The sequence below is a fragment of the Oncorhynchus tshawytscha genome, linkage group LG26, assembly GCF_018296145.1.
Source record: "Oncorhynchus tshawytscha isolate Ot180627B linkage group LG26, Otsh_v2.0, whole genome shotgun sequence".
Classification (NCBI taxonomy): domain Eukaryota; kingdom Metazoa; phylum Chordata; class Actinopteri; order Salmoniformes; family Salmonidae; genus Oncorhynchus; species Oncorhynchus tshawytscha.
The window spans coordinates 10,032,236-10,057,666 of record NC_056454.1 but is presented as its reverse complement, the minus strand read 5'-3'; the positions used below and the strand labels follow the sequence as shown (position 1 = coordinate 10,057,666).

The following is a 25,431-nucleotide window of genomic DNA, read 5'->3' as shown; positions in this document are numbered from 1 at the left end:
AGATAGGTTGTTATTCTGGCACCACCTGGCCAGGTCTCTGACCACCTCCCTATAGGCTGACTCGTCGTTGTCAGTGATCAGGCCTACCACTGTTGTGTCGTCTGCAAACTTAATGATGGTGTTGGAGTCGTGCCTGGCTATGCAGTCGTGGGTGAACAGGGAGTACAGGAGGGGACAGAATACGCACCCCTGGGGGGCTCCAGTGTTGAGGATCAGCGTGGCATATGTGTTGCTACCTACCCTCACCACCTCGGGAGGCCCTTCAGGAAGTCCAGGATCCAGTTGCAGAGGGAGGTGTTTAGTCCCAGGATCCTTAGCTTAGTGATGAGCTTTGAGGGTACTATGGTGTTGAACGCTGAGCTGTAGTCAATGAATATCACATAAGAGTTCCTTTTGTTCTGGTGGGAAAGGTGCGGTGTGGAGTGCAATAGAGATTGCATCATCTGTGGATCTGTTTAGGTGGTATGCAAATTGGAGTGGGTCTAGGGTTTCTGGGATAATGGTGTTGATGTGAGGCATTTCAGCCTTTCAAAGCACTTCATGGCTACGGACGTGAGTGCTATGGGTCTGTAGTCATTTAGGCAGGTTGCCTTCGTGTTCTTGGGTACAGGGACTATGGCGGTCTGCTTGAAACATGTTGGTATTACAGACTCAATCAGGGACATGTTGAAAATGTCAGTGAAGACACCTGACAGTTGGTCAGCTAATGCCCGGAGCACACGTCCTGGTAATCCATCTGGTCCCGCAGCCTTGTGAATGTTGACCTGTTTAAAGGTTTTACTCACGTCGGCTACGGAGAGCATGATCACACAGTTGTCCGACAGCTGATGCTCTCAAGCATGCCTCAGTGTTGCTTGCTTCGAAGCGAGCATAGAAGTGATTTAGCTCGTCTGGTAGACTCGTGTCACTTGGCAGCTCGCGGCTGTGCTTCCCTTTGTAGTCTGTAATAGTTTGCAAGCCCTGCCACATAAGACGAGTGTCGGAGCCCGTGTAGTACGATTCAGTCTTAGCCCTGTATTGACACTTTGCCTGGGCGATGGTTTTGTCGGAGTACATAGCAGGATTTCTTCTAAACTCCTGGATTAGAGTCCCTCACCTTGAAAGCGGCAGCTCTACCCTTTAGCTCAGTGCGAATGTTTCCTGTAATCCCTGGCTTCTGGTTGGGGTATGTACGTACAGTCACTGTGGGGATGACGTCCTCGATGCACTTATTGATAAAGCCAGTGACTGATGTGGTGTGGTCCTCAATGCCATCGGAAGAATCCCGGAACATGTTACAGTCTGTGATAGCAAAACAGTCCTGTAGTTTAGCATCTGCTTCATCTGATCACTTTTTTATAGACCGAGTCACTGGTGCTTCCTGCTTTTTGCTTGTAAGCAGGAATCAGGAGGATAGAATTGTGGTCAGATTTACCAAATGGAGGGTGAGGGAGAGCTTTGTACGTGTCTCTGTGTGTGGAGTACAGGTGATCTAGATTTCTTTCCCTCTGTTGCACATTTAACATGTTGATGGAAATTTGGTAGAAATGATTTAAGTTTCCCTGCATTAAAGTCTCCGGCCACTAGGAGTGCCGCCTCTGGGTGAGGGGTTTCTTGTTTGCTTATTTCCTTATACAGCTGACTGAGTACGGTCTTAGTGCCAGCATCCGTCTGTGATGGTCAATAAACAGCCATGAAAAGTATAGCTGAAAACTCTTTTGGCAAGTGGTGTGGTCTGCAATTTATCACAAGATACTCTACCGCAGGCGAGCAAAATCTAGAGACTTCCTTAGATTTCGTGCACCAGCTGTTGTTTACAAATATGCACAGACCTCCCCCCCTTGTATTACTGGAGTGTGCTGTTCTGTCTTGCCGGTGCAGCGTATATCCCGCTAAATGAATTTCCATGTCATCGTTCAGCCACAATTCCGGGAAACATAAGGTTTTACACTTTTTGATGTCCCGTTGGTAGGATATTCGTGATCATACCTCTTCTAATTTATTGTCCAATGATTGCACGTTGGCGGGTATTATTGACGGTAACGGCAGCATTCCCACTCGCCTTCTGTATACCCTTACGAGGCATCCCGCTCTGTGTCCCCTGTCCGCTTCCTCTTGCAAATAACTGGGATGTTGGCCTTGTCGGGTGTTCGGAGAATGTCCTGTGCGTCCTGCTTGTTGAAGAAAAAATCTTTGTCTAATCCAAGGTGAGTGATCGCTGTCCTGATATCCAGAAGCTCTTTTTTTTGCCGTAAGATACGGTTGCAGAAACATTATGCACAAAATAAGTTACAAATAACGTGAAAAAAACCCACATAATAGCACAATTGGTTGGGCGCCTGTAAATCTGCTGCCATTTCTTCTGGCGCCATTTTGAGCGGCATTTCAACTCTGCTCACATGTTCTGATACAGACACAGCTTGGCTACACTGTAACCACGAAGCGTTGTTTTGTACTTGCATATGGGTCTCAGCCAGGAATGTTACTTTTGTAGCTTAATGAAAACATTTTAACAATGTGATTTAACCGATTGATTTAAGGAAATACATTGCCTTCAGATCGTATTCACTTTCACACACAGTGTTGTTGTGTTACAAGGTGGGATTAGAATTGATTTAATTGTAATTTTTTGGCAACAATTACACAAAATACTTCAATGTCAAAGTGGAAGAACATTTTGAAGATGTATTTTTTTTTAATAGTAAATGAAACACTAATATACTGTATCTTGATTAGATAAGTATTCAACCCCCTGATTCAATACATGTTAGAATTGCCTTTGGCAGTGAATACAGCTGTGAGTCTTTCTGGATCAGTCAGTTTTGCACACCTGGAAAGTACAATATTTGCCCATTATTCTTAACAATATGTTTAAGCTCTGTCAAGTTGATTGTTGATCATTGCAAGACAACCAATTTCAAGTCTTGCCATACATTTTCAAGCTGATTTTAAGTCAAAACTATAACTAGGCCACTCAGGAACATTCAATGTCATCTTGGTAAGCAACTCCAATTTGAACTTGTGTTTTATTTTATTGTCCTGCTGAAATGTGAATTTGTCTACCAGTGTCTGTTGGAAAGCAGACTGAACCACAGGATTTTTTTCCTCTAGGATTTTGCCTGTGCTTGGCTCTATTCCGTTTCTTTTTATACAAAAAAAACTCCACAGTCCATGCCGATGACAAGCATACCCATAACATGATGCAGCCACCACCATGCTTGAAAATATGAAGAGTGGTTGGTACTCATTGAAGTGTTGTGTTGGATTTTCCCAAAACATAACACAGAATCAGCTAGGTTAAAAAAAATCTGCCGGGGCTTCCAGAGTGGCGCATTGGTCTAAGGCATTCTGGGTTCGAGTCCAGGCTCTGTCGCAGCCGGCCGCGACCGGGAGAATCGTGGTGGCGGACAATTGGTCCAGCGTCGTCCGGGTATTGGGAGGGTTTGCCCGGCAGGGATGTCCTTGTCCCATCGAGCACTAGCGAGTCCTGTGGCGGGCTGGGCGCATTGTACGCTGACATGGTCGCCAGGTGCACTGTGTTTCCTTCAACACATTGGTGCGGCTGTCTTCCGGGTTAAGTGGGTATTGTGTCAAAAAGCAGTGCGGCTTGGTTGGGTTGTGTTTTGGAGGACACACTCCTCTCCCGAGTCCGTATGGGAGTTGCAGCGATGAGACAAGACTATAACTGCCAATTGGATACCACGAAATAGGGTAGAAAAAGGGGTAAAATTATTTTTTAAATATAAAAATACTAATAAAAAAATCTGCCGACGTGCCCTTGAGCTCCTTTAAATTGCTCTGGATTAGAGCGTCTGCTAAATGACTAAAATGTCAAATCAGTTATCTCCTATCACAACCATTAAAACTCTGTTTTAAAGTCACCATAGGCTCATGGTGAAATCCCTGAGCGGTTTCCTTCCTCTTCAGCATCGGAGTTAGGAAGGACACCTGTATCTTTGTAGTGACTGGGTGTATTGATGCACCATCCAAAGTGTAATTAATAACTTCACCATGCTCAAACGGATATTCAATGTCTGCTTTTTTCCCCCAAAAATTGACCAATAGGTTTCCTTTGTGAGGCATTGGAAAACCTCCTTGGTCTTTGTGGTTGAATCTGTGTTTAAAATGCACTGCTCGATTGAGGCACCTTACAGATAATTGTATGTGTGGTGTACAGAGATGAAGTAGTCATTCATAAATCATGTTAAACACTATTGCTCACAAAGTGAGTCCATGCAACTTATTATGTGACTTGTTAAGCACATTTTTACTCAACTTATTTAGGCTTTCCACAACAAAATGGTTGAATACTTATTGACTCAACACATTTAAGCTTTTCATTTTTTATTAATTTCTAAAAATGTCTAAAAACACAATTCCACTTTGACATTCTAGGGTATTGTGTGTAGATCAGTGACACAAAATCTCTTGTTAATCCATTTTAAATTCAGGCTCGCTGTAATGTAATACAATGTGGAAAAAGTCAAGGGGTGGGAATACTTTCTGAAGGCACTATAGATGCAGATAATATATTAAATGGTCATATGTATTTTAGTAGACTAACTCAAAAGATTGATAATCATTGAATATGACAAATTACCCAATGGATCATGATCATTTTCTGGTAAAAAAAGTGAGGGTGCAAAAACATACGTTTGCACTCTTATTTTGAAGGTGTGGGTGCAGTTGCCTATGCACATTTGCCTCAGCCCTAGCTGACACACATCTAATAACCAACTAATCATGGTCAGACATTCTCGGGGCGGCAGGTTGCCTCGTGGTTAGTTGCCAAAAGGTTGCTGGATCGAATCCTAGAGCTGACGAGGTAAAAATCAGTCTTTCTGACCCTTCCTGAACAAGGCAGTTCCCCGGTAAGCCGTCATTGTAAATAATAATTTGTTTTTAACTGACTTGCCTAGTTAAATAAAGGTTAAATAAAAAATGGTTTCCAGTTTATAATACAATTAGTTTAATCAGTGTTAGGTAGGTCTGGGGGAAATGTGTGATGCCAATCAGGCCCTCTAGGACTGGAGTTGCCCATCTCTGGCTTGTATGAAAGTGAGACACAGAACTTCTAATTTCTTACAAACCAAACCATCTTTCAAACAGTTTTCAGTCCATGTCTGAGTGTCTGCGTACTTGCTGTGCAGGGCTCTAAAGCGGGGCTGTCGTTGTGTTGAGGTGGATTGTTGGGACGGGCCGAATGGAGAGCCGGTTGTTTATCACGGCCACACCTTCACCTCCAAGATCCTCTTCAGAGATGTCATCACCACACTGGGAGAGTACGCCTTCAAGGTGGGCACCTCAATACCTGAGTTAATTATACCGTTTGCTGTGGAAATTCACCTCTAAGGACTCAAATTGAAAGTAAATGAATCCATCTTTATTATCAAGGTTCACAAACTCAGTCCATGCTTGATGAAAACTCTCACAAGGTCATTCCCTACACAAACAAGTCATATAAGCATGATTTACATTATTCATTATTAATGTTAGTTCCTGCATGTGACTGACCGATACCTCATGAGACTTCTCTCAAAGCTGAGACCTTGAATGAAGATACTTCTCTTGGATCCCAGAGCAATGTTATGGGCGTACTGCGAATGTGAGGATTCCTCCCATGTACAATCAATCAGTCAGTCACATGAGTAGCTATTAGAAAAGCAGCATTGATCTGACACACAAACAGAACATTTCCATCACATATTCATGACCACTCAGCTATTTTTGTATGACATTTTTTTTGTTTGTAATTATTTACCCCCTTCTCCCAAATTTTGGGATTACGACCTTGTCTCATTGCTGAAAATCCCGAACGGGCTCGGGAAAGTTGAAGGTCAAGTCATGCGTCCTCTGAAACATGACCCGCCAAGCCGCGGTTCTTAACTCCCGCTCGCTTAACCCGGAAGCCAGCTGCACCAACGTGTCGGAGGAAACACTGTTCAAATGATGACTGAAGTCAGCCTGCAGGCGGCCGGCCCACCACAAGGAGTCGCCCCAGCCAAACCCTCCCCTAACCCGGATGACGCTGGGCCAATTGTGTGCCACCCTATGGGACCACCAGGCTGTAGTGACACCGCAACACTGCGATGCAGTGCCTTAGATCGCTGCGCCACTCACAAGGCCATGACCACTCAGTTCTATTCAATCCAGTCTCTAAGTGGTTCTTGTCCTGACCATTTGTCTTCTGTGTTGGTTTTTGCTTCAAACAAGTATTCAGAATCATAAACCAATCTGTCTTCAGCCTTAACATATCATTAAAAACATTACTGTAATAGATCCACACATTCCTTTACGAATTCCTGTTTAGTCCCTCATCTGTCCCCTCTCCCAGGCATCTGAGTTTCCTGTCATCCTGTCCCTGGAGAACCACTGCAGTGTGGAGCAGCAAAGGGTCATGGCCCAGCTCCTGGACACCATCCTTGGGGACATGCTGCTCAGGGAACCCCTGGATGGACTGGTTCACCAAGAGCTGCCCTCTCCCCACGTAAGACCCCCTTCAATGTGTTTTCTATTCTATTTATCTACTCTACCGTAACTATTCACCAACAAGGCAAGTCAATTGAGAACCCATTCTCTATGGATTTGATTTCCTGTCTGACTATGTTCAGGTTTTTATTCAGCAGTGTAGCTAAGAGCAGTACCAGTCAGTGGCTTTAATACATTGTTATATTATAAAAATAGCACTGGGCCCCCAATGTAAAGCAGAACAGTAACTGAAAGTCAACAGACCAGATGAACTGGAAAGACATTCACACTTACAGGTAGCCAAAAATAACTAACTGAAAGCCACAACCACAATTAGCCACGTATCTGAATCTCTGCTACAAAATCATTGGACAGTATTTGCATATTTCCCAGCGATCTTTGCATACCAATAAAAAATGACATTGTTACTGTTCAGTGAGGTTTTATGTGAAGCAAATCGGTGTATTGTCATCCATACATTGAAATATTTAGGTGACTTATGTAGTGCCCAAACATTTAAGTTACATATTACCATAATTGGGATGTGTTGTTGACTTGTAGGCCTGTCTTATAAACAGCATGATGCATTTTGATATGGTTCATAGTGGACTATTGACAAGTCTGGTGTACAAATTATACAGCCCGGGATGCAGATAACTAGGGTTCCCATGCATAACTTAATAGTTAGGGCTTGTGAGCCCCCCATGGCCGTGGGCTCCAGTGCACGCGCACCGCCAGCCTCGCATTCCACCACTGAGTACAGTCTGTATTCTCCAGTGATTTGTTTTATTCTTTTTCCATTCAGAGCACTTTAGATAATCAATACCGAAGTTTATGATTGGCAGAGTGTGTGTGTTTGTGCATGCACATATTAGGATCTGAAGGGAAAGATCCTGCTGAAAGCAAAGAAGATTGGCAGCCTAGAAGAAAGTGAAACGCTGACCGATGAGGCCACTGACGAGGTCAGCGATGAAGCTGAACCTGAGAGCCCGTCTGCAGAAAACCTGTCTGCAGAGGCCATTTGTCTCCATGATAAGGTATGGGGATCTATGGATGGATGGTGAACGTCTGGCAACTTCTTGTCATCATCTGCGCCAACTATTACACATTCACACATTATTACTGTTAATACATCCTGCCATTATGTGAAAAATCTAGATCATGTTTTTGTCTATCACACAGTAAGCAAGCAATGAACACTGTACCTTGATCTGCCAGCTAATCATGTTTTGCCTTGGTTCAAAAGCCACAACGCAAGTGAGTTTAGGTCACTTACGCAGGCATGTCATTTCCTGTCTCCTCAGAAATCCAAGTTCTCTAGGGAACTCTCGGATCTGGTGGTGTACTGCAAGAGTGTCCATTTTCACAGCTTTGAGTACTCTCGCTTACACTCCAAGTGCTACGAAATGTCCTCTTTCTCCGAGTCCAAGGCCAGGAAACTTGCAAAGGACACAGGTACGCCCTGAACTATTTTAGCAATACCTACATAGAAAACAATGTATTCAGATATTGCCAAGGGTCATCGGTGAGGAATTCACTCCCATTCACTGTTGTAGGTCCCCTGGGTTAGGGGATAGGAAAAAACGTCGCTGTATGGCTGTCTTTCTCAGGGACGGAGTTTGTGCACCACAACAGCAGACAGCTTAGCAGAGTCTATCCCAGCGGCATGAGGACCGATTCCTCTAACTACAACCCACAGGAGCTGTGGAACGTGGGCTGTCAGATAGGTGAAACATATTGCATAATTAACATCCATACATATAGAAATAAATACATGTGATTGATTGATTGGTTGATTAATCTACTCCTAGTGGCGCTGAACGTCCAGACAGCTGGGCTGGAGATGGATCTGAACGATGGGCTCTTCCGTCAGAATGGCTGCTGTGGCTACGTCCTCAAACCTGACTTCATGAGGAACGATGACTCTTTTGACCCAGAAAGACCGCAGGACAGGGATGGCTACACATCACTCCAACTGTCTATCCAGGTCCAGAAACAACTGCTCTGTATCATACAACTATGCTGTGTGCCTTTGTGCAGTTTGTGTGTACTGAAGGATTACTTTTTGCAAGTTTATACTTTTCCGAGTCTTGATTGTGTGTGTCCATCAGGTAATTAGTGGGCAGCAGCTACCAAAGGTGAACCAGAAAGAGGGCTCCATCGTTGACCCTCTGGTTAGAGTGGAGATCTACGGAGTATCACAAGACCAAGCCAAGCAAGAGACTAGTTACATTGACAACAATGGTGAGGGACCATCTTACATGGCCTGACAAAGAGATTCATTGGGGTCTTTGTACAGACTCGGTCAACTCGGGGACCAAAATGCATGCATTATTATTATTTTTTACATGTAAATAGTATGCACCTTGCCATGTTCAAGTAAATTAGATAGAACATGACATAGAACCCCAGTCCTTCTCTTGGCTGCCTAAATCCTGGTCTCTGCTGCCCCCTGTCTACAGGTTTTAACCCTCTATGGAACGAGACCCTCAATTTTATAATCCACGTCCCAGAGTTGGCCCTGGTGCGTTTTGTGGTGGAGGACTATGACAAGGCTTCCAGGAATGACTTCATGGGCCAGTTCACCGTGCCCTTCACCTGTATTCAGCCAGGTAAAATAGACATGTTCATATTACAACTGAGATAGCGTAGTCTGGACAGCTGGGTAAATCTCAAGTGCAGTTTTCTTCAAATTATTTCACAAAATAATGTTATCCTATTGACTTACCTGGTTAAAGGTTAAATCAATTAAGGTTAAATAAATGAAACCTGTCTGAATTGTACATCTCAACTGAGTTTTTATTTAAGCCTGTTATGTACAAATGTACATATTATACTGTATGAGTGATGGTTTCTAAGTGGCTCTTTCCTGACAAAAATCTGAATTTCTACTGGATGCTCTCCCCACTTTTCCCAGGATATCGGCATATCCACCTCCTGTCCAAAGACGGAACGGCTATCCCCCTGTCTACTCTGTTTGTCAACGTCAAGATCTCTGAGGTAACAACAGAAGTCTGATGGCCCAATGATTGGCTGAATAACATGCTGCAAACTCCAACTACATGGGAGGGCTACAATACCTCATGATTGCGGTCACTTTCAAATTAACTGTTATCAGTATTGAAAATACATCAGTATGAACTGCTTTACAGTATTTCTGCATAAATACCCATTTCTGTTCAAGCAAACATTAGTGGGACCTCACACTGATGAAAAAACACCTGGGAACTCACAGCAATTAAGTGATATTTTGCCATTTCCCCAATATAAAATCTTTTAAAATAATCAATGTTTTTTAACTTGTCATGTCATAGGAACGCATTAAGCAATGTTCAATAGCACTTGGCTGATCGAACTGATACAATAACTGACATACTGCAGGGCTCACAAGTCCTTTTAGGGTTACAGACTATGCAATGACCTTTGTTTTTATATCATTGTTTCATAACCATTCAACACTTGCATTGTGTGCTGGTCGAGTAGCTTAACTGCATAGACAATTAGTCCTCCATCCAAGCATTTCCATAGACATTTTGTACAGTTCCTCAAAGTGTGGCATGAAACTATATCTCATGCGTCATGTTGTAAAAGATTATACTGTAATGTATGCATGCGCATAGAGCTCTATAAATAAAGAGAAATGAAAGACCTGCTGTTTTGAAAACCTCTTAATATAAAAAGTTATATTCCTATTGGTTAAACATTTTTAAACTGCCCATTTCTTGTAATTGTCAGTTAGCATTTTTTTTTATACGCCATTAATTGACAATATTTTAATACTAAACATACAATTGTATATTTGTTTCACGGTGCACTCTGCAGTAGTATATGTACATGCATACTCATTAAGACAAGGTCCTTTGTTGATGTTTAATTCAAGTTTACGCTGTAGCCCAGTCCTCATCATGCTTGGATGAGGAAAACTGCATCAAAACGTTCACTAAAATGTCTGTTTTCTCAGGTTCCAGTTGAGTGGGCTGAACCTTTTTACTCCTCACCTTGCTGGCCTTCTGTGACCTCCTCCACCCTCTCTTGCACCAACACCTCCACCCTCTCTTGCACCAACACCTCCACCCCATCCGGTACAATCACCTCCATCCCCTCCTCCCGAGCTCCCTCCTCCACCTCCTCCCCAGCCCCCTCCTCCAGCCCCCCCAGACGGGCATCCTGCAGGGTTAGGCTGAGGGCGTGGGGATCCTTGGCCACCCCTTGCTCCACAGGCTGGTCCGGGTGGTGCCCCCGGAGGTGCTTGACCACCTGGAACTTCTGCTTGGCACGGTAGGGGCAGTAGCGGCACATGAAAGGCTGCTGGTTAGTGTGGGTGAGGTAATGGTGGCGGAGGCCGGCTGGCCAACGGAAGGCCCTGCGGCACAGGCCGCACACATAAGGCCGCTCCTCGCTGTGTTTACGCTGGTGGGTCTTAAGGAGGAAGCGCGTCTTGAAGCCTTTGCCACACTTCTCGCAGATAAAGGTGCGAGCGTCGCAGTGCTGCGTCTCCCTGTGGATGCGGAGGGCGTCACCACGGTTGGTGCGGTACTCACACTCCTCGCACGCATATGGCTTATCCCCTGAGGGTGGAGGGAGAGAGAAAGAAAGGGCAGGGGAAAGGTCATTTTATGATCGAATTCCAACTAAATGTATTTGTTATAAATGATGACAGCAATAGTGTGACTCATACTTTGTACCTGTATGTTTGGTCATGTGATACTTCAATTGGCTCATCCACTTGCATTTGTAGCCACACTCAGGACAGAGGTACTTCTTCTCCTCCTGGTGGATCCTCATGTGATACTATAATGGAATGACAATGATGATAAATAGGTATCTACTACACCATTTGTAACACATGGTATCTTATTATAGAAGGTCCTCTACCAGTCCTTGTAGACTTTTTAAGCCCAATGGTTTGGTATTAGACCGAGAGGACCTGACTTCTATAAAATAAAATGGTGTAGTACCATGTGTTACATTACAGCAAAGATTTTGAAGGACCTCATTGCTCACCTTTAGCCTTGATGGATCTACGCAGGAGTAGCTACACTGCTCACAATGGTAGGGCTTCTCCCCTGTGTGTATGCGAATGTGCCATGTGATTTTCTGCTTGTTGCGAGTCGAGTACTGGCAGTCGGTGCACTTGTAAAGGCGGGTACCCCCGTGGGAGCGAACGTGCTGCTCAAAGACCAGTTGGTGGCGACAGGCGAAGCCACAGATGGCACACTTCAGTGGCTTGTCCTCTGGGGGGCCATCCTCATGCTCGTCGAGAAGGTGCTGGATGAGTGGCTGCCTCTTACGGGTGGCAAAGGGGCAAAGCGGGCACTGCTGGGTGAGGTGGGTCCTCTGGTGCTCCTCCAGGCCCTCCCGGGTGGGGAAGGTCTCCTGGCAGGTGGCACAGTCCAGCTGAGGGTGCTTTTTCTGCTGGTGGACCTTGAGGGTGGCCTGGCTGCCACAGCTGAAGTCACATTTCTGGCACGCTACGCTGGCGGGGCTCAGGTGTTTGCGGCTGCAGTGCTGCTTGAGCGCTGTGTCGGAGCTAAAGCGTGCCTCACATTGGCTGCAGGGGTGCAGAAGCTTCCCTGTGTGGCAACGGAGGGTATGTCGTCCGACATCGTTGAGGGAGTAGCTGCTGAAGTCGCACAGGGTGCAGAAATGAGAGGGCTGTTTGTCGTGGACACGCTTGTGATGCTGGCGGAGTTTGGAGGCAGCGCCAAAGGTCTGGTCGCAGACATCACAGCTGTGGCGGCCCATGCCGGTGTGAAGAGATTCATGGGCATATAGGCGGTAGCGCCGTGTGGTGCTGAACGGGCAGAAGCGGCAGCGGTGGGGCTTGGCACCTTCGTGCTTCAGAGCCACGTGCTGGGTCATGCAACGCTCTTGCTTACAAGTAAAGGGGCAATGGTCGCAACGCAAAACTGACCTTTTGACCTTTTTTAAGAGCGATAACTTGTCTTTCCGATGGACCAGTACATGGTTAGCCATAGCTTTCTGTGACTTGGCCACATACGAGCAGAATTCGCACTGCACCTCGTCTGGCTTCAGGCAGCCTCGCTTCTCGTGGTTGATCAGTGCTCTCTTCTGTTTGCACCTGAAAAGACAGTTGGGACAGGAAAATTTAGGAGAATAGCTTGGATTTGATACCTTTATCTCAACCACATCTTCTTCAGAACTCCTTTTAATATTCATATCCTCCTCATTGCTGTCATCATCCTGCTCCAGAGAGCTAACAATTCGGACAGCCTTCTTTGTGGGAGTTTTTCTTGTGCACGTCGAACAGTGGCGCTCTATCGTCACAAGCCTGGAGGACCTGAAACTGCACATCTTGCAAGTGAATTTCATGTCATCTTCTATATAGCTATGAGCATTGTCATTCTCTGTGTTCACAGGATGGGCTTTGTCTGTCTTTCCTAAGATTTCTCCCTCATTGATCTTTTTCATCTTCACAGGTCTCTTTACCCTGCCAACTTTCACTTGCCTTTTTGTCTTTCCAACTGTCTTCCTTTGGCTTTTCTGTAGTGCTGTAGATCCTCTCTCACCCGAGCCTCCAGGATTGGTCAAATCGCACAAGTTTGCTTCCTCTCCTCTCATTTCTGGTTGTGTGTCTATGGAATCTTCGGTTGGCGCAACATCACAAGATACTATCTCTGATTGATCGGCTGTTTGATCGGTTGTGGTTTTATCAGGGATCTGGGATTTACCCTGACCCGAGTCCCTTTCTCCAGACTGTCCAGCAGAGGGAGTGCCAATGAACCTCCTGGTGTTCTTCTGCAGAGCGGGACACTTCTTAAGGCGGTGGGTGTCCAGGCCTCTCTTCTGTTTGAACTGCGCCCCACAGGCTTGGCACTTGAGTCTCTTCCACCTGGCGAGGCAGAGGGAACGGCAGTGGTGTTGGAGAGAGGACTGCTTGCGAGTCACGTAGGAGCAATGTTCGCACCGGTATATGCTAGCCTCTCCGGCCTCATTCTGCACCACCAGCATTTGAACCCGGCCTTCCAAAACCAGAGCCTCCGCTTGGTCCTTGTCTTGCTTCCTCATGGCCTTCAGACGAATCTCAGAGTCGGCGCTTTGCGCCAATGATTCGGAGGATGAGATGCAAGCGGCGCTAGACACCTCCGCTATCTGTGTGTTGTTCTCTGCAGCCTCTGCTGGTTGCCTTGTAGCGGTTAAAGGAGTTTCTCTGTCTTCTGAATCGTTTAGGTCATCGCAATCCTCCATAGCCATGTCCTCTTCCTCCGCCTCACTTGCAGATGCCGGCTTTTGGCTCAGGGTGTTAGATCCTTTAGGGTCCACCGTGGGTCTTCTGTAAGTTGGGTCTCTGCCGTTTGGCGTCTCACCCTGCATGGATGCCATCTCAGTGCACTCTGTGTTAGCTATTGTTGTCAAAACTAAAGTACAGCATTGCTCTGGATTATCTGTTGAATTGTGACATGCCAGAATCCCTTTGTCAACTACCACTTGGATAATATCAGAATTTTTATTTGCCATTTCTGTGGTTTTGGGGCCAGTTACAGTTTCTAGGTTGTGTTCATTTTGAACAGCAGAGCCAGCGACTTTCTCCTGTAGTTTCTTGATAGGACCTTCAGCAGAGTTCTTGGCTGGCATTTTGTAGAAGCCCTGCAGTAGGTCCACAGAGTTCTCCCTCTCCTTCTCTGCATAGTTCTCTTGCCACTCCTTATCGCCAGGCACGTATCCATGAGCCTTCCTCTTGTGGATGAAGAGGCCGGTGCTGCTGTAAGTGGAGTAGGGGCAGAGGGCACAGCGGAACTCTCGAGTCCGGGTATGTTTGCAGTTTTCGTGGTTGTGCAGAGCCTGGCGGTAGCATGTCTGATAGGGACAGTACTTGCACTGGAAGACTGGAGGTTGATGGCCCTCTCCCTGAGAGTGCTTGAGCATGTGCTTGCGAAGCTCGTACTTGCGCTTGCAGGAATATGCACAGACTTCACATATCAGTGATTTGGCCTGGTGTCGGAGTTTGTGGCTGTTCAGTTGGTCCGTGCGGTGACAACGGTAGGAGCACTGGTCACACTGGTACCTAGGAGAAGAAACGGACTGGATCGGTCAATCTCTCAATGCCTAAGTGTGGCCTTAGGTTCATTAACTCCTGATATGATATCCCACTTCTCACACCAAGACGTGCTAGAGCAGACATACACATCAACTTGGGTGAACATCAAACAAAAAGTATTTTGTAATGCTTTTATCTGTTAACAATCCCTACACTACTGCATGCACACCATAAAACAGACCACTAGTTTCACTTTTTTTAACCTTTAATTTACTAGGCAAGTCAGTAAAGAGCAAATTCTTAATTACAGTGCCTTGCGAATGTATTCGGACCCCTTGAACTTTGCGACCTTTTGCCACATTTCAGGCTTCAAACATAAAGATATAAAACTGTATTTTTTTGTGAAGAATCAACAACAAGTGGGACACAATCATGAAGTGGAACGACATTTATTGGATATTTCAAACTTTTTTAACAAATCAAAAACTGAAAAATTGGGCGTGCAAAATTATTCAGCCCCCTTAAGTTAATACTTTGTAGCGCCACCTTTTGCTGCGATTACAGCTGTAAGTCGCTTGGGGTATGTCTCTATCAGTTTTGCACATCGAGAGACTGAATTTTTTCCCATTCCTCCTTGCAAAACAGCTCGAGCTCAGTGAGGTTGGATGGAGAGCATTTGTGAACAGCAGTTTTCAGTTCTTTCCACAGATTCTCGATTGGATTCAGGTCTGGACTTGACTTGGCCATTCTAACACCTGGATATGTTTATTTTTGAACCATTCCATTGTAGATTTTGCTTTATGTTTTGGATCATTGTCTTGTTGGAAGACAAATCTCCATCCCAGTCTCAGGTCTTTTGCAGACTCCATCAGGTTTTCTTCCAGAATGGTCCTGTATTTGGCTCCATCCATCTTCCCATCAATTTGAACCATCTTCCCTGTCCCTGCTGAAGAAAAGCAGGCCCAAACCATGATGCTGCCACCACCATGTTTGACAGTGGGGATGTTGTGTTCAGGGTGATGAGCTGTGTTGCTTTTACGCCAAACATAACGTTTTGCATTGTTGCCAAAAAGTTCAATTTTGGTTTCATCTGACCAGAGCACCTTCTTCCACATGTTTGGTGTGTCTCCCAGGTGGCTTGTGGCAAACTTTAAACAACACTTTTTATGGATATCTTTAAGAAATGGCTTTCTTCTTGCCACTCTTCCGTAAAGGCCAGATTTGTGCAATATACGACTGATTGTTGTCCTATGGACAGAGTCTCCCACCTCAGCTGTAGATCTCTGCAGTTCATCCAGAGTGATCATGGGCCTCTTGGCTGCATCTCTGATCAGTCTTCTCCTTGTATGAGCTGAAAGTTTAGAGGGACGGCCAGGTCTTGGTAGATTTGCAGTGGTCTGATACTCCTTCCATTTCAATATTATCGCTTGCACAGTGCTCCTTGGGATGTTTAAAGCTTGGGAAATCTTTTTGTATCCAAATCCGGCTTTAAACTTCTTCACAACAGTATCTCGGACCTGCCTGGTGTGTTCCTTGTTCTTTATGATGCTCTCTGCGCTTTTAACGGACCTCTGAGACTATCACAGTGCAGGTGCATTTATACGGAGACTTGATTACACACAGGTGGATTGTATTTATCATCATTAGTCATTTAGGTCAACATTGGATCATTCAGAGATCCTCACTGAACTTCTGGAGAGAGTTTGCTGCACTGAAAGTAAAGGGGCTGAATAATTTTGCACGCCCAATTTTTCAGTTTTTGATTTGTTAAAAAAGTTTGAAATATCCAATAAATGTCGTTCCACTTCATGATTGTGTCCCACTTGTTGTTGATTCTTCACAAAAAAATACAGTTTTATATCTTTATGTTTGAAGCCTGAAATGTGGCAAAAGGTCGCAAAGTTCAAGGGGGCCGAATACTTTCGCAAGGCACTGTACAATGACGGCCTACACCGGCCAAACCCGGACGACACTGGGCCAATTGTGCGCCGCCCTATGGGACTCCCAATCACGGCCGGCTGTGATACAGCCTGGGATCAAACGAGGGTGTCTGTGGTAACGCCTCAAGCACTGAGATGCAGTGCCTTAGACCGCTGCGCCACTGACAGTTCTCGAAGACTGACAGTACCAGTCAAGTCTGGACACCTACTCATTCAAGGGTTTTTCTTTGTTTTTACTATATTGTAGAATAATAGTGAATACATCAAAACTATGAAATAACACATATGGAATCATGCAGTAAACAAAAAAGTGTTAAACAAATGTTTGATTCTGCAAAGTAGCCACCCTTTGCCTTGATGACACCCTGAGTAGGTGTGTCTAAACTTTTGACTGGTACTGTATGTGCAAAATAACTAACTAGTAAATCACTTACCTGAGGTCACCAGCATGTTTGCGCATGTGCACATTCAGGTAGTGTTTCCATTTGGTGACATATCCACACTCAGAGCACATATGATTCTTGTCATCTGAGTGGATGAGCATGTGTTTTGAGAGGTAGGTCTCATCACGGCACCTGAAGTCACACAGGTTACACTTGTGGGGCTTCTCACCTTGAAAGAAAAATACATGAATGACTTTCAAAAATGAGTTATCTGGAAGCTATGGATGAGTAGAACAGTCCAATGTTACGTTACTTTTTTCTGCTCACCACTATGCATCAGCATGTGCCGTCGTAGGACCCGCTTGTGTGCGGTGACAAAGCTGCACTGATGGCACCGGTGGATCTTCTCATTGGCGTGGAAATGGCCGACATGCTGCTGGAACTCCACAGGATTGAACGTGGCAAAGGGGCAGAAGTTGCAGGTCAACTCCTCGTCCCCGGCATGGCCTTGCAGTTTGTGCTGCCGGAAGAGGCTCTTGTTGGAGCAGGAGAAGTCGCACTGTGAGCAGTGGAAGGCCAAGTGTGTCCGGTAATGGGCCTCCATGTCCTGGGGGCTACCAAAGATGGCGTTGCAGGCATGATGGCGGCACTCTACGGCCTTGATTCCATGGACATCGGCTGCGTGTCTCTGGAGCTCCTTCCGGTCAGAGGTATTGAAGGAGCATCCCTCCTGGAAGCAGGCCAGTGGCTGGCTGTCCCGCGACGTGTGGTGAGACTTCATGTGGGACTTGAGCGCCTGGCTCTGTCGGAAGCTCTGGCCGCAGGTGGGGCAGGGGTAGACTTCCGGGTGGATGTCACCCCCTACCTCGTTGGAGTGCACACTGGCCAGGTGGCGGTGGAGCGAGTTGCGCTCCACAGAGGCGTAGTTGCACAGGTGGCAGCGATGGACCTTCTGGCCAGACTCGCGAAGCATGTGGATGCGCAGCTTGCTCTTGCTGGTGAAGTAATGGTTGCAGGTGGGGCACTGGAGACTGGGGTCTGGGAAGTGGAGGTGGAGGTGCTCCAGCAGGTGGGAGCGCATCTTGAAACAGCGGCGGCACTCGGGGCAGATGTGAGTGCGATACATATGCTCCATGCCTGCCATAATATGATCTTCAGGACAGGGAGGAGATGTGGGTGTTATCTCTTGTAATGAAACAAATTAAATTATTAATTATTTCCTAGTATGTAAATGTAGACCTAGATTTACTGACATAAACCTGATTTAAAGTGATTTTCAAAAGTATGGTTAGCACAACATTTATCTGATATTTGATGACCTGGCAAAACCCTACCTCACCAGAAAACTTGAATGGTCCTGAACACAGAAGAGAAGAACAACAACGCCAAAGCAGGTCTAGAGATCCCACACTACCTTTAGAAGGGTTCTCATTGATGTTCGTAGCTGCTTTGTCTTTTTGCACCTCCTCTCTGGCTCTATTGTCGATGTTGTGCTGCTGTGTCTCTTCTTCATCCTCATCATCTTCTTGTGATGATGACACATAAGCTGGATTGCGTTTCCGGGCCCTTCTTGGCCTTCCAGAGCTGGTCTCAAGAGCCGATTGGCTGTTTCCACCCTGGCCTGTCGTTGTTGGCACCTTGTCACCTGAGCACAAAAATGTACACAAATTGAGGCATCCCGTGTTGGCTCTACCCTAAATATAACAATGTGTGTGAGTGAGTATTAGTTTGTGTGGAGAATGATGCATTTATTCTAAAAGTTTACCCTCAGGTGCAGCAAGTGGACGGTCATGTTCCACACCATGGGTACTCAGCTGTTTAGCATGAGCGGTCACAAAGTCACAGCGGGGGCAGTGGAAAGGCATATGGATACGCCAGTGGCCCTCCATCTCAGAACGTGTGCGGAATGCCAAGGTGCAGGACCGGAAGGTACAAGAGACGAGGGTGAGAGCATGCTGTGAGTGCAGGTGTTCCTGGAACACCAACCGGTGTGAGGTGCTGAACTGGCAACCCTCCTCGGAGCAGTGGAACGGACCTGTGAGTTCCTCCTTCCGATGGCTTTGAAAGTGGTGTTTCAGTGCACCTGGCATGGTAAAGACCTCATCGCACAAAGGACACTTATAACGGGTCAACTGTCCCTTTTTGGTGAAGTCCACAGTGCAAAGGTGAGAGGAAAGGCGGCTGCTATCGGATAATTCCTTCCCGCACTTTTCACAGAGACACAACCCCTCAGTCTCCATTGGCTCATTTGTCTGTTGAGAAAATATTAAGAGCATTATGCCATATAACATGACAGGCAATTAATACTAAATAACAATGAGTTAGTGTGCCTATCACCAAGGACTATGCCAATCAATCAAATGTATTTATAAAGCCCTTCTTACACCAGTTGATGTCACAAAGTTCTGTACAGAAGTCCAGCCTAAAACCCCAAACAGCAAGCAATGCAGGTGTAGAAGCACAGTGAAATGTCAACTACTGGAGCTGCCTGGTCACACAGGGAGGAATATACAATAAAATGTTTACCTTAGGTGTCCCTACCTATGTATTTACAGTTATAGGCACTGTGTTGTTTCATAGTACTGTTTACAACTGGTATAAGCTGTCTGCATGCATGTAAATAAACTCACAACTGAGTGATTAAAATCAATGGGGTAGGATTAGCCTAGTCCAAGCTCTTCTCTGTCCTAGCACCCCAATTGTGGGACTAGCTTCCCTGTGAAACTAGGACAGCAGAGTCCCTGCCCATCTTCAGAGAAAAACGTCTGAAATCCTACCTCTTCAAAGAGTATCTAAAATTATCCCACAGCACCCCCCCACCCCCCCTTCACAAAAATGGTCCTGGTAAACACAAAAAATATATATGTAAAGGGAAGACCATTTGGATTTGGCTTTACAGTCACATCGCATCAAAACCCATTGTTGCATCCCGTTGTGTTTCTGTCCTCCAGTGGCAAGCTAGCTAAAATGGTTCCTTTCCTAAATTAGCCATGGATGGAGATATGGATTTGGATTTGTGGTTTTACTTAATTCTCCGTACTGGTCAATGATTATAACGGCTGTGATGTATTGTTTTTGCTACCTTTTTTCCACCTGTGTAATTCTGGCCTTTTCTTGCTTATTCTGGGGTTTGGACTAAATACTGTGGAAAATGTGCTACTCACAAATGACAATCAACATGGACCTGTTAAATTGACAAGAAGGGAGTTGATATAGCTGCGTTTAGGCATGCCTTCCTTGTTTTGAGTGAGTTAAGTGTTTCTCATTCTGCTGGATTTGACCTAGTATTTTATATTAAACCTAACTTACACATCCAGTTGTTTATCCATTTGTAACTCACCCACCAAAAATCACAATATGCTGTTTTACATGTTATTTGTGCTAGTCTAATTCTTAAACTAGAAAATTAGAAGAATATGCGTGCTCTCAGATATATATTTTTTTCATATGGTCCTCTGTGATGTCCCAGGTTTATGGCATTGATGAATAAATAATTCACATTTACTTAGACGTTTATATTTTATGTATAAAAGACATTCGTATGAATTGTTTACCATTTTGTTTTCTTTAAAACAATGGTAATTGGAGTTCAGGTGATTGATGGGTGACTAGGTGCATTCTTGTCAAATAAATATTCTTATTTATTCATGGTTATGAATGAATTCTGCAATGAGTTCATTTGGCTTTGAATCTGCAACAGAACATGTCAAAGTTAGTGCATTCGGAAAGTATTTAGACCTTTACTTTTTCTACATTTTATATTACAGCCTTAATCTACAATGATTACATTAAATAAAACATCCTCAATCTACACACAATAACCCATAATGACAAAAAATGTTTGCAAATGTATAAAACACACCAACAACAAAAATAATTATTTACATAAGTATTCAGACCCTTTGCTATGAGACTTAAAATTGAGCTCATGTGCATCCTGGAAAGGCACACCTGTCTATATCAGGTCCCACAAATCAAAGAACCAAGCCATGAGGTTGAAGGAATTGTCCGTAGTGCTCCAAGACAGGATTGTGTCGAGGCACAGATCTGGGGAAGGGCACTAAAAAATGTCTGCAGCATTGAAGGTCCCCAAGAACACACTGGCCTCCATCATTCTTAAATGGAAGAAGTTTGAAACCACCAAGGCACTCTTCCTAGAGTTGGCTGCCTGGCCAAACTGAGCAATCGGGGAGAAGGGCCTTAGTCAGGGAGGTGACAAAAGCTTCAGAGTTTCTCTGTAGAGATGGGAGAACCTTCCAGAAGGACAACCATCTCTGCAGCACTCCACCAATCAGGCCTTTATGGTAGAGTGGCCAGACAGAATATACTCCTCAGTAAAAAGGCACATGACAGCCCACTTGGAGTTTGCCAAGATTCAACTCTTTGGCCTGAATGCCAAGCGTCACGTCTGAAGGAAACCAACCACCGCTCATCACCTGGCCAAAACCATCCCTACGGTGAAGCATGGTGGTGGCAGCATCATGCTGTGGAGATGTTTTTCAGCGGCAGGGAATGGGAGACTAGTCGGGATTGAGGGAAAGATAAACAGAGCAAAGTACAGAGGGATCTTTGATGAAAACCTGCTCCAGAGAACTCAGGATCTCAGACTGGGGTGAAGGTTCACCTTCCAACTCCCCAAATACAGGTGTACGCTTGTAGCATCATACCCGAGAAGACTTCAGGCTGTAATCACTGCCAAAGGTGCTTCAACAAAGTACTGAGTAAAGGCACCTAAAGCCTACATGAAATCCCATTCGAGAAAAATAAATGATGAAAAAAATTATTGGAACCATTTCTGTGTTTGTCCGCTAGGTTTTATGGGTATTGTGACGAGCCCACTGTGGCCCTCTATAAAAACGAAGTACTAGCTGATAAACAAAAATTAGCACTCGAAATTATGTTTTGAGTTCTCCAGTAACAAATTAATTATCAGCAGTGCTTAATAATGACAGCATTTATGAAACAGAATTCTGACCTACTGCGTCAACTTCTGAGATTCTTTCTCTTGAAAACAATGTATTTTACCCCGTCAGACCTTTCTAAATGGACCTGTATTCTGATGGATATGATATCGTTACATATGTTTACATGTAATGAACATATTTTAGCTAAGTCATTTAATGAGCCTGTCTTACCTTAATAAGGTATTGAAGCTGGGTAGATTGTTTTTACTTTGCTAAATCGCCACTCCAATGACCAAACGACGCCATCACTATGTTTATTTTGGTGGAGCAATGATTAAGTATTTCCAGTTGAAAGAATCTCATCATAATTACTTGTATACTCAAGGCGTATATGTACAGCATGTAGATATAGCTAACTAGGTATATTGTTGACAATTAAAATCATTTTCGGTCACTTAAGTTTGGTCTAGCATTAATAATGACGCTGCATTTGAAGACCAGGAACTAACATCAACTGCGTCCTGAAAAGACGGAGCTATTTTCATAGAACACCGGAAGTATTATAGAGGTCGCTACATGATTCACGGCAACAACATGAACAACGATTTTGAATAACTAATACCTCATTGTTCTATCCGTGACATTAGTGTCCCGATAGCAACTTTAAGACTTCCAGTTTTCCGGTTTGCCTTCAAAATAAAAGTATTCGGTAAAACGCTGTGTATGATACGACACGGTAGTTTGGTGGTGACACCTTATTTGGGAAGGTAATGGTTGGAAGGGAAAAAATGGAATGGCATCGAACTCATAAAACACATGGTTTCCATCTGTTTGATATCATTACATTCACACCATTCCAGTCATTATTATGAGTTGTCCTCCCCTCAGCAGCATCCTGTGAAATCAATATTTTTTGGCAGCTTTGCATAGTCATAGAGCATAATGTTAAAATTCGTACAAAATTATAACTACAGGATCCTATCACATTTTTTTTCTTCCAGTTTGCTTGAGATGTATTCCTGGATGATTATATGGCCAAGTGACTTATAGCCTCGTGTCTTATCCTAGTAGTATCCTGTAGTGGCTGAAAGCCTTGTGTCTTAACCTTGTAGCATCATCTTGTGGCTTAAAGCTGATGGGGGTCACCTTGGGGTCATAATAGGGGCTGCACCAAATTGTTGATGTATTATAATAATTGATTATGTTAATGTTGTATTAATAGAAGGGGAAGGGCTATAAGACCCCTCCCTCACTACATCGATAGAGTCCTGGACTACAGATTAGCAATATATATATATATGCATTATAAGGTTTAATATTGTTCCACAGTTCTTTTCTAGCCTCTGCTTCTTATAAGAAACAGTCTGAGAGATGTGTGAGTTATTGCAGTCAAAACAGGGTGTCTAAGAGAAAGCGCCTCAAGGCTAAAAGAGATTCATAGACACAGAACCCTGGGGAGTGAAAGAGATAAGAGACAAGTCAGACTACTAACCAAATGTTTCGTTTTGGAGGGGGACTGTGTCATGTGGACTGCTGCTGGCTTTTTACTCTGCCCCCTCCATAGCCCCCAATAGAGCTTGCCAGCTGGTAGTCTTAAAAAACAGAAATGAATTACCTCTGGTTCATTCAGCCATTCCTATGGGGAAAGAAAAGGGTTTTGGGATAAACACTGAAATTAAGACTGGAGTCATCTTATACGTTTTGTTCTATGAGATAGTATCAATCAGTTAACATTACCTTTATGAATTATGAAGTCTAAGTTTTTTTCTGAATACATAAATGCTTCAAAATTCACAAAAGGTAACATTAGCTGATTAGCTGAATATGATTTTTTATTAGAACAAAACATATAAGATCTCCAAAGCCTGTGTTTACCAAAGACCTTATTTTCAGTGTTTATCTCAAAACTCTTCAAAAATTCTAGTCTTTTCCTCATAGGCTTTGTACAACAAACCATGGCGGAGTTAGTGCCTACAAAAAGACACCATTACTATTGCTTTCTATGCAATATACTGTACTGGACTGTCTACTACCTGTCTCAGCTAAAATGAGATGGGAAAAGACTCAGTAGGGTGAGTTTGAATTAAAAGCTAAGTCATATGAAGCGTTAATGGATTTTAACTGTCAAAACAAACGGCTTAAAATGGGGTGCCAGGACACTATAGGGCTCAAATATAGCACTGTGTCATAGGATGCATACATTGTCATTCCAAAATAGCTTATATTGTAAAAGAAAAATCAAAAAAATCTTATAATCTTCCTTCTGGTAGACACTTTGGAAAAAATACAACCTACAACATGTTTATTTGAAAAGTCAAGAGAAATGCAAGTATTCATCACATTGAAGTTAATTAACCAAATTGATCAACAGAGAAGTTTCAAGTTTTGTCACATGCACAAGTACAGTGAAATGCTTACTTGCTAGCTCTTTCCCAACAATGCACTATTCAATATCAAATAGTATAAAGTCGATTATATTTCAAAACACAAGAAATAAGAAAAACACGAGAAAGTAAGCTACAGTATATACAGGGTCTGTGGCAGTGCCAAATGTACAATGAGCAGGGATACTGGAGAATTTGAGGTAGTTATGTACAGTGGAGCAAAAAAGTATTTAGTCAGCCACCACAAATACATTCATTAAAAATCCTACAATGTGATTTTCTGGATATTTTTTCTTCTAATTTTGTCTGCCATAGTTGAAGTGTACCTATGATGAAAATTACAGGCCTCTCTCATCTTTTTAAGTGGGAGATCTTGCACAATTGGTGGCTGACTAAATACTTTTTTGCCCCACTGTACCCAATACACACAAATCTATCTCAGTAAAGGAATGGAATTAACAATATATAAATACATGCATGAGAAATGTCAGAGCAACATAGACTAAGATAAAGTAGTTATATGTTCTACTATTGCAAGCACAAACTTTATTTTTCATGTTTATAGCTATGGCCATTCAAAGTGCTTTTAAATTCACAGGTATTATTACACTCAAAACACCACCAATTGTGGGCTCTTCTAGGTACCTTAGGCAGAACATCTATCCTCTCGGAACAGAGATTCTGTAACTGTTGGCTAACAAAGGAAGCGGGGCAGATCAACACAAAGTGATCCTCCAAATGATATTTTACAAAACCAAGGTACACATCTATTATCTTATCACTGAACCGGTTTCCATTGGTTATTGTATCAAAATTCTCAGTTTCCTTCGAGTTGGCTGAGGAATGTCTTGAAGTTTAGAGGAATCACATTCCTTGCATTTGACAGTGTAGGACTACTTTCAGACCAAAGTGGAGAACCCCTGCACTCCTTATCCGCATGGGTTACATGAAAGCTTGAATGTTAAGAGGCTTTTGAATTCTTAGATATTACATGCTTTGCTCTGTTGATTTGAACCAACAAGGTATTCGCCTATGCTTTCTGCAGAAATGTCCCTCGGTTCCACTATCAGTTGTTTTGTAGTCTACAATCAGTTGTTTTGTAGTCTACTATCAGTTGTTTTGTGGTCTACTATCAGTTGTATCAGTTGTTTTGTAGTCTGCTATCAGTTGTTTTGTAGTCTGCTATCAGTTGTTTTGTAGTCTGCTATCAGTTGTTTTGTAGTCTACTATCAGTTGTAGTTTACTATGCTGATGTAGTATTTAGAAACATTTAAACAGGTAACATTTTATCAACTGTGTGATTGGAGAAGTATTCATACTGTGGAATTTTTATTTTACCTTTATTTAACCAGGCAAGTCAGTTAAGAACAAATT

The 25,431-nt window shown here is 43.8% G+C and overlaps 2 protein-coding genes across 3 annotated transcripts in view; one reads left to right on the top strand and one right to left on the bottom strand.

The window, feature by feature from the left end:
* The window catches only part of plcd4b (phospholipase C, delta 4b), a 28,168-nt gene extending 18,072 nt beyond the window's left edge, over nucleotides 1-10,096 (top strand). For both annotated transcript variants that reach the window (XM_024388792.2, XM_024388793.2), the window contains 9 exons: nucleotides 5,130-5,274; nucleotides 6,314-6,466; nucleotides 7,323-7,484; nucleotides 7,752-7,902; nucleotides 8,058-8,174; nucleotides 8,259-8,434; nucleotides 8,559-8,691; nucleotides 8,910-9,059; nucleotides 9,365-10,096. In XM_024388792.2, coding sequence (XP_024244560.1) covers nucleotides 5,130-5,274; nucleotides 6,314-6,466; nucleotides 7,323-7,484; nucleotides 7,752-7,902; nucleotides 8,058-8,174; nucleotides 8,259-8,434; nucleotides 8,559-8,691; nucleotides 8,910-9,059; nucleotides 9,365-9,465 — 1,288 coding nt within the window. In that variant the 3' untranslated portion in view covers nucleotides 9,466-10,096. The remainder of the gene's footprint in view (nucleotides 1-5,129; nucleotides 5,275-6,313; nucleotides 6,467-7,322; nucleotides 7,485-7,751; nucleotides 7,903-8,057; nucleotides 8,175-8,258; nucleotides 8,435-8,558; nucleotides 8,692-8,909; nucleotides 9,060-9,364) is intronic.
* Nucleotides 10,097-10,236: 140 nt separating this feature from the next.
* znf142 (zinc finger protein 142) lies at nucleotides 10,237-22,300 on the bottom strand. Its single transcript, XM_024388791.2, has 8 exons — nucleotides 21,905-22,300; nucleotides 18,535-19,021; nucleotides 18,184-18,414; nucleotides 17,097-17,921; nucleotides 16,821-16,998; nucleotides 11,452-14,473; nucleotides 11,133-11,238; nucleotides 10,237-11,015 (listed from the first exon to the last, which is right to left on the bottom strand). The coding sequence occupies exons 2-8, from the start codon at nucleotides 19,007-19,009 to the stop codon at nucleotides 10,435-10,437; spliced, it is 5,418 nt and encodes a 1,805-aa protein (XP_024244559.1). The 5' UTR covers nucleotides 19,010-19,021; nucleotides 21,905-22,300; the 3' UTR covers nucleotides 10,237-10,434.
* Between the last annotated feature and the right edge of the window lie 3,131 nt (nucleotides 22,301-25,431).

What these genes read in the sequence shown, in the direction of transcription:
- znf142 (XM_024388791.2), bottom strand. Translation starts at nt 19,009, where the DNA reads ATGGAGACTGAGGGGTTGTGTCTCTGTGAAAAGTGCGGGAAGGAATTA. An exon ending in CAATGAGAACCCTTCTAAAG is followed by an intron (nt 17,922 to 18,183) that starts GTAGTGTGGGAT and finishes CCTGTCCTGAAG; the next exon opens with ATCATATTATGGCAGGCATG. An exon ending in TCACATGACCAAACATACAG is followed by an intron (nt 11,016 to 11,132) that starts GTACAAAGTATG and finishes CTCCACCCTCAG; the next exon opens with GGGATAAGCCATATGCGTGC.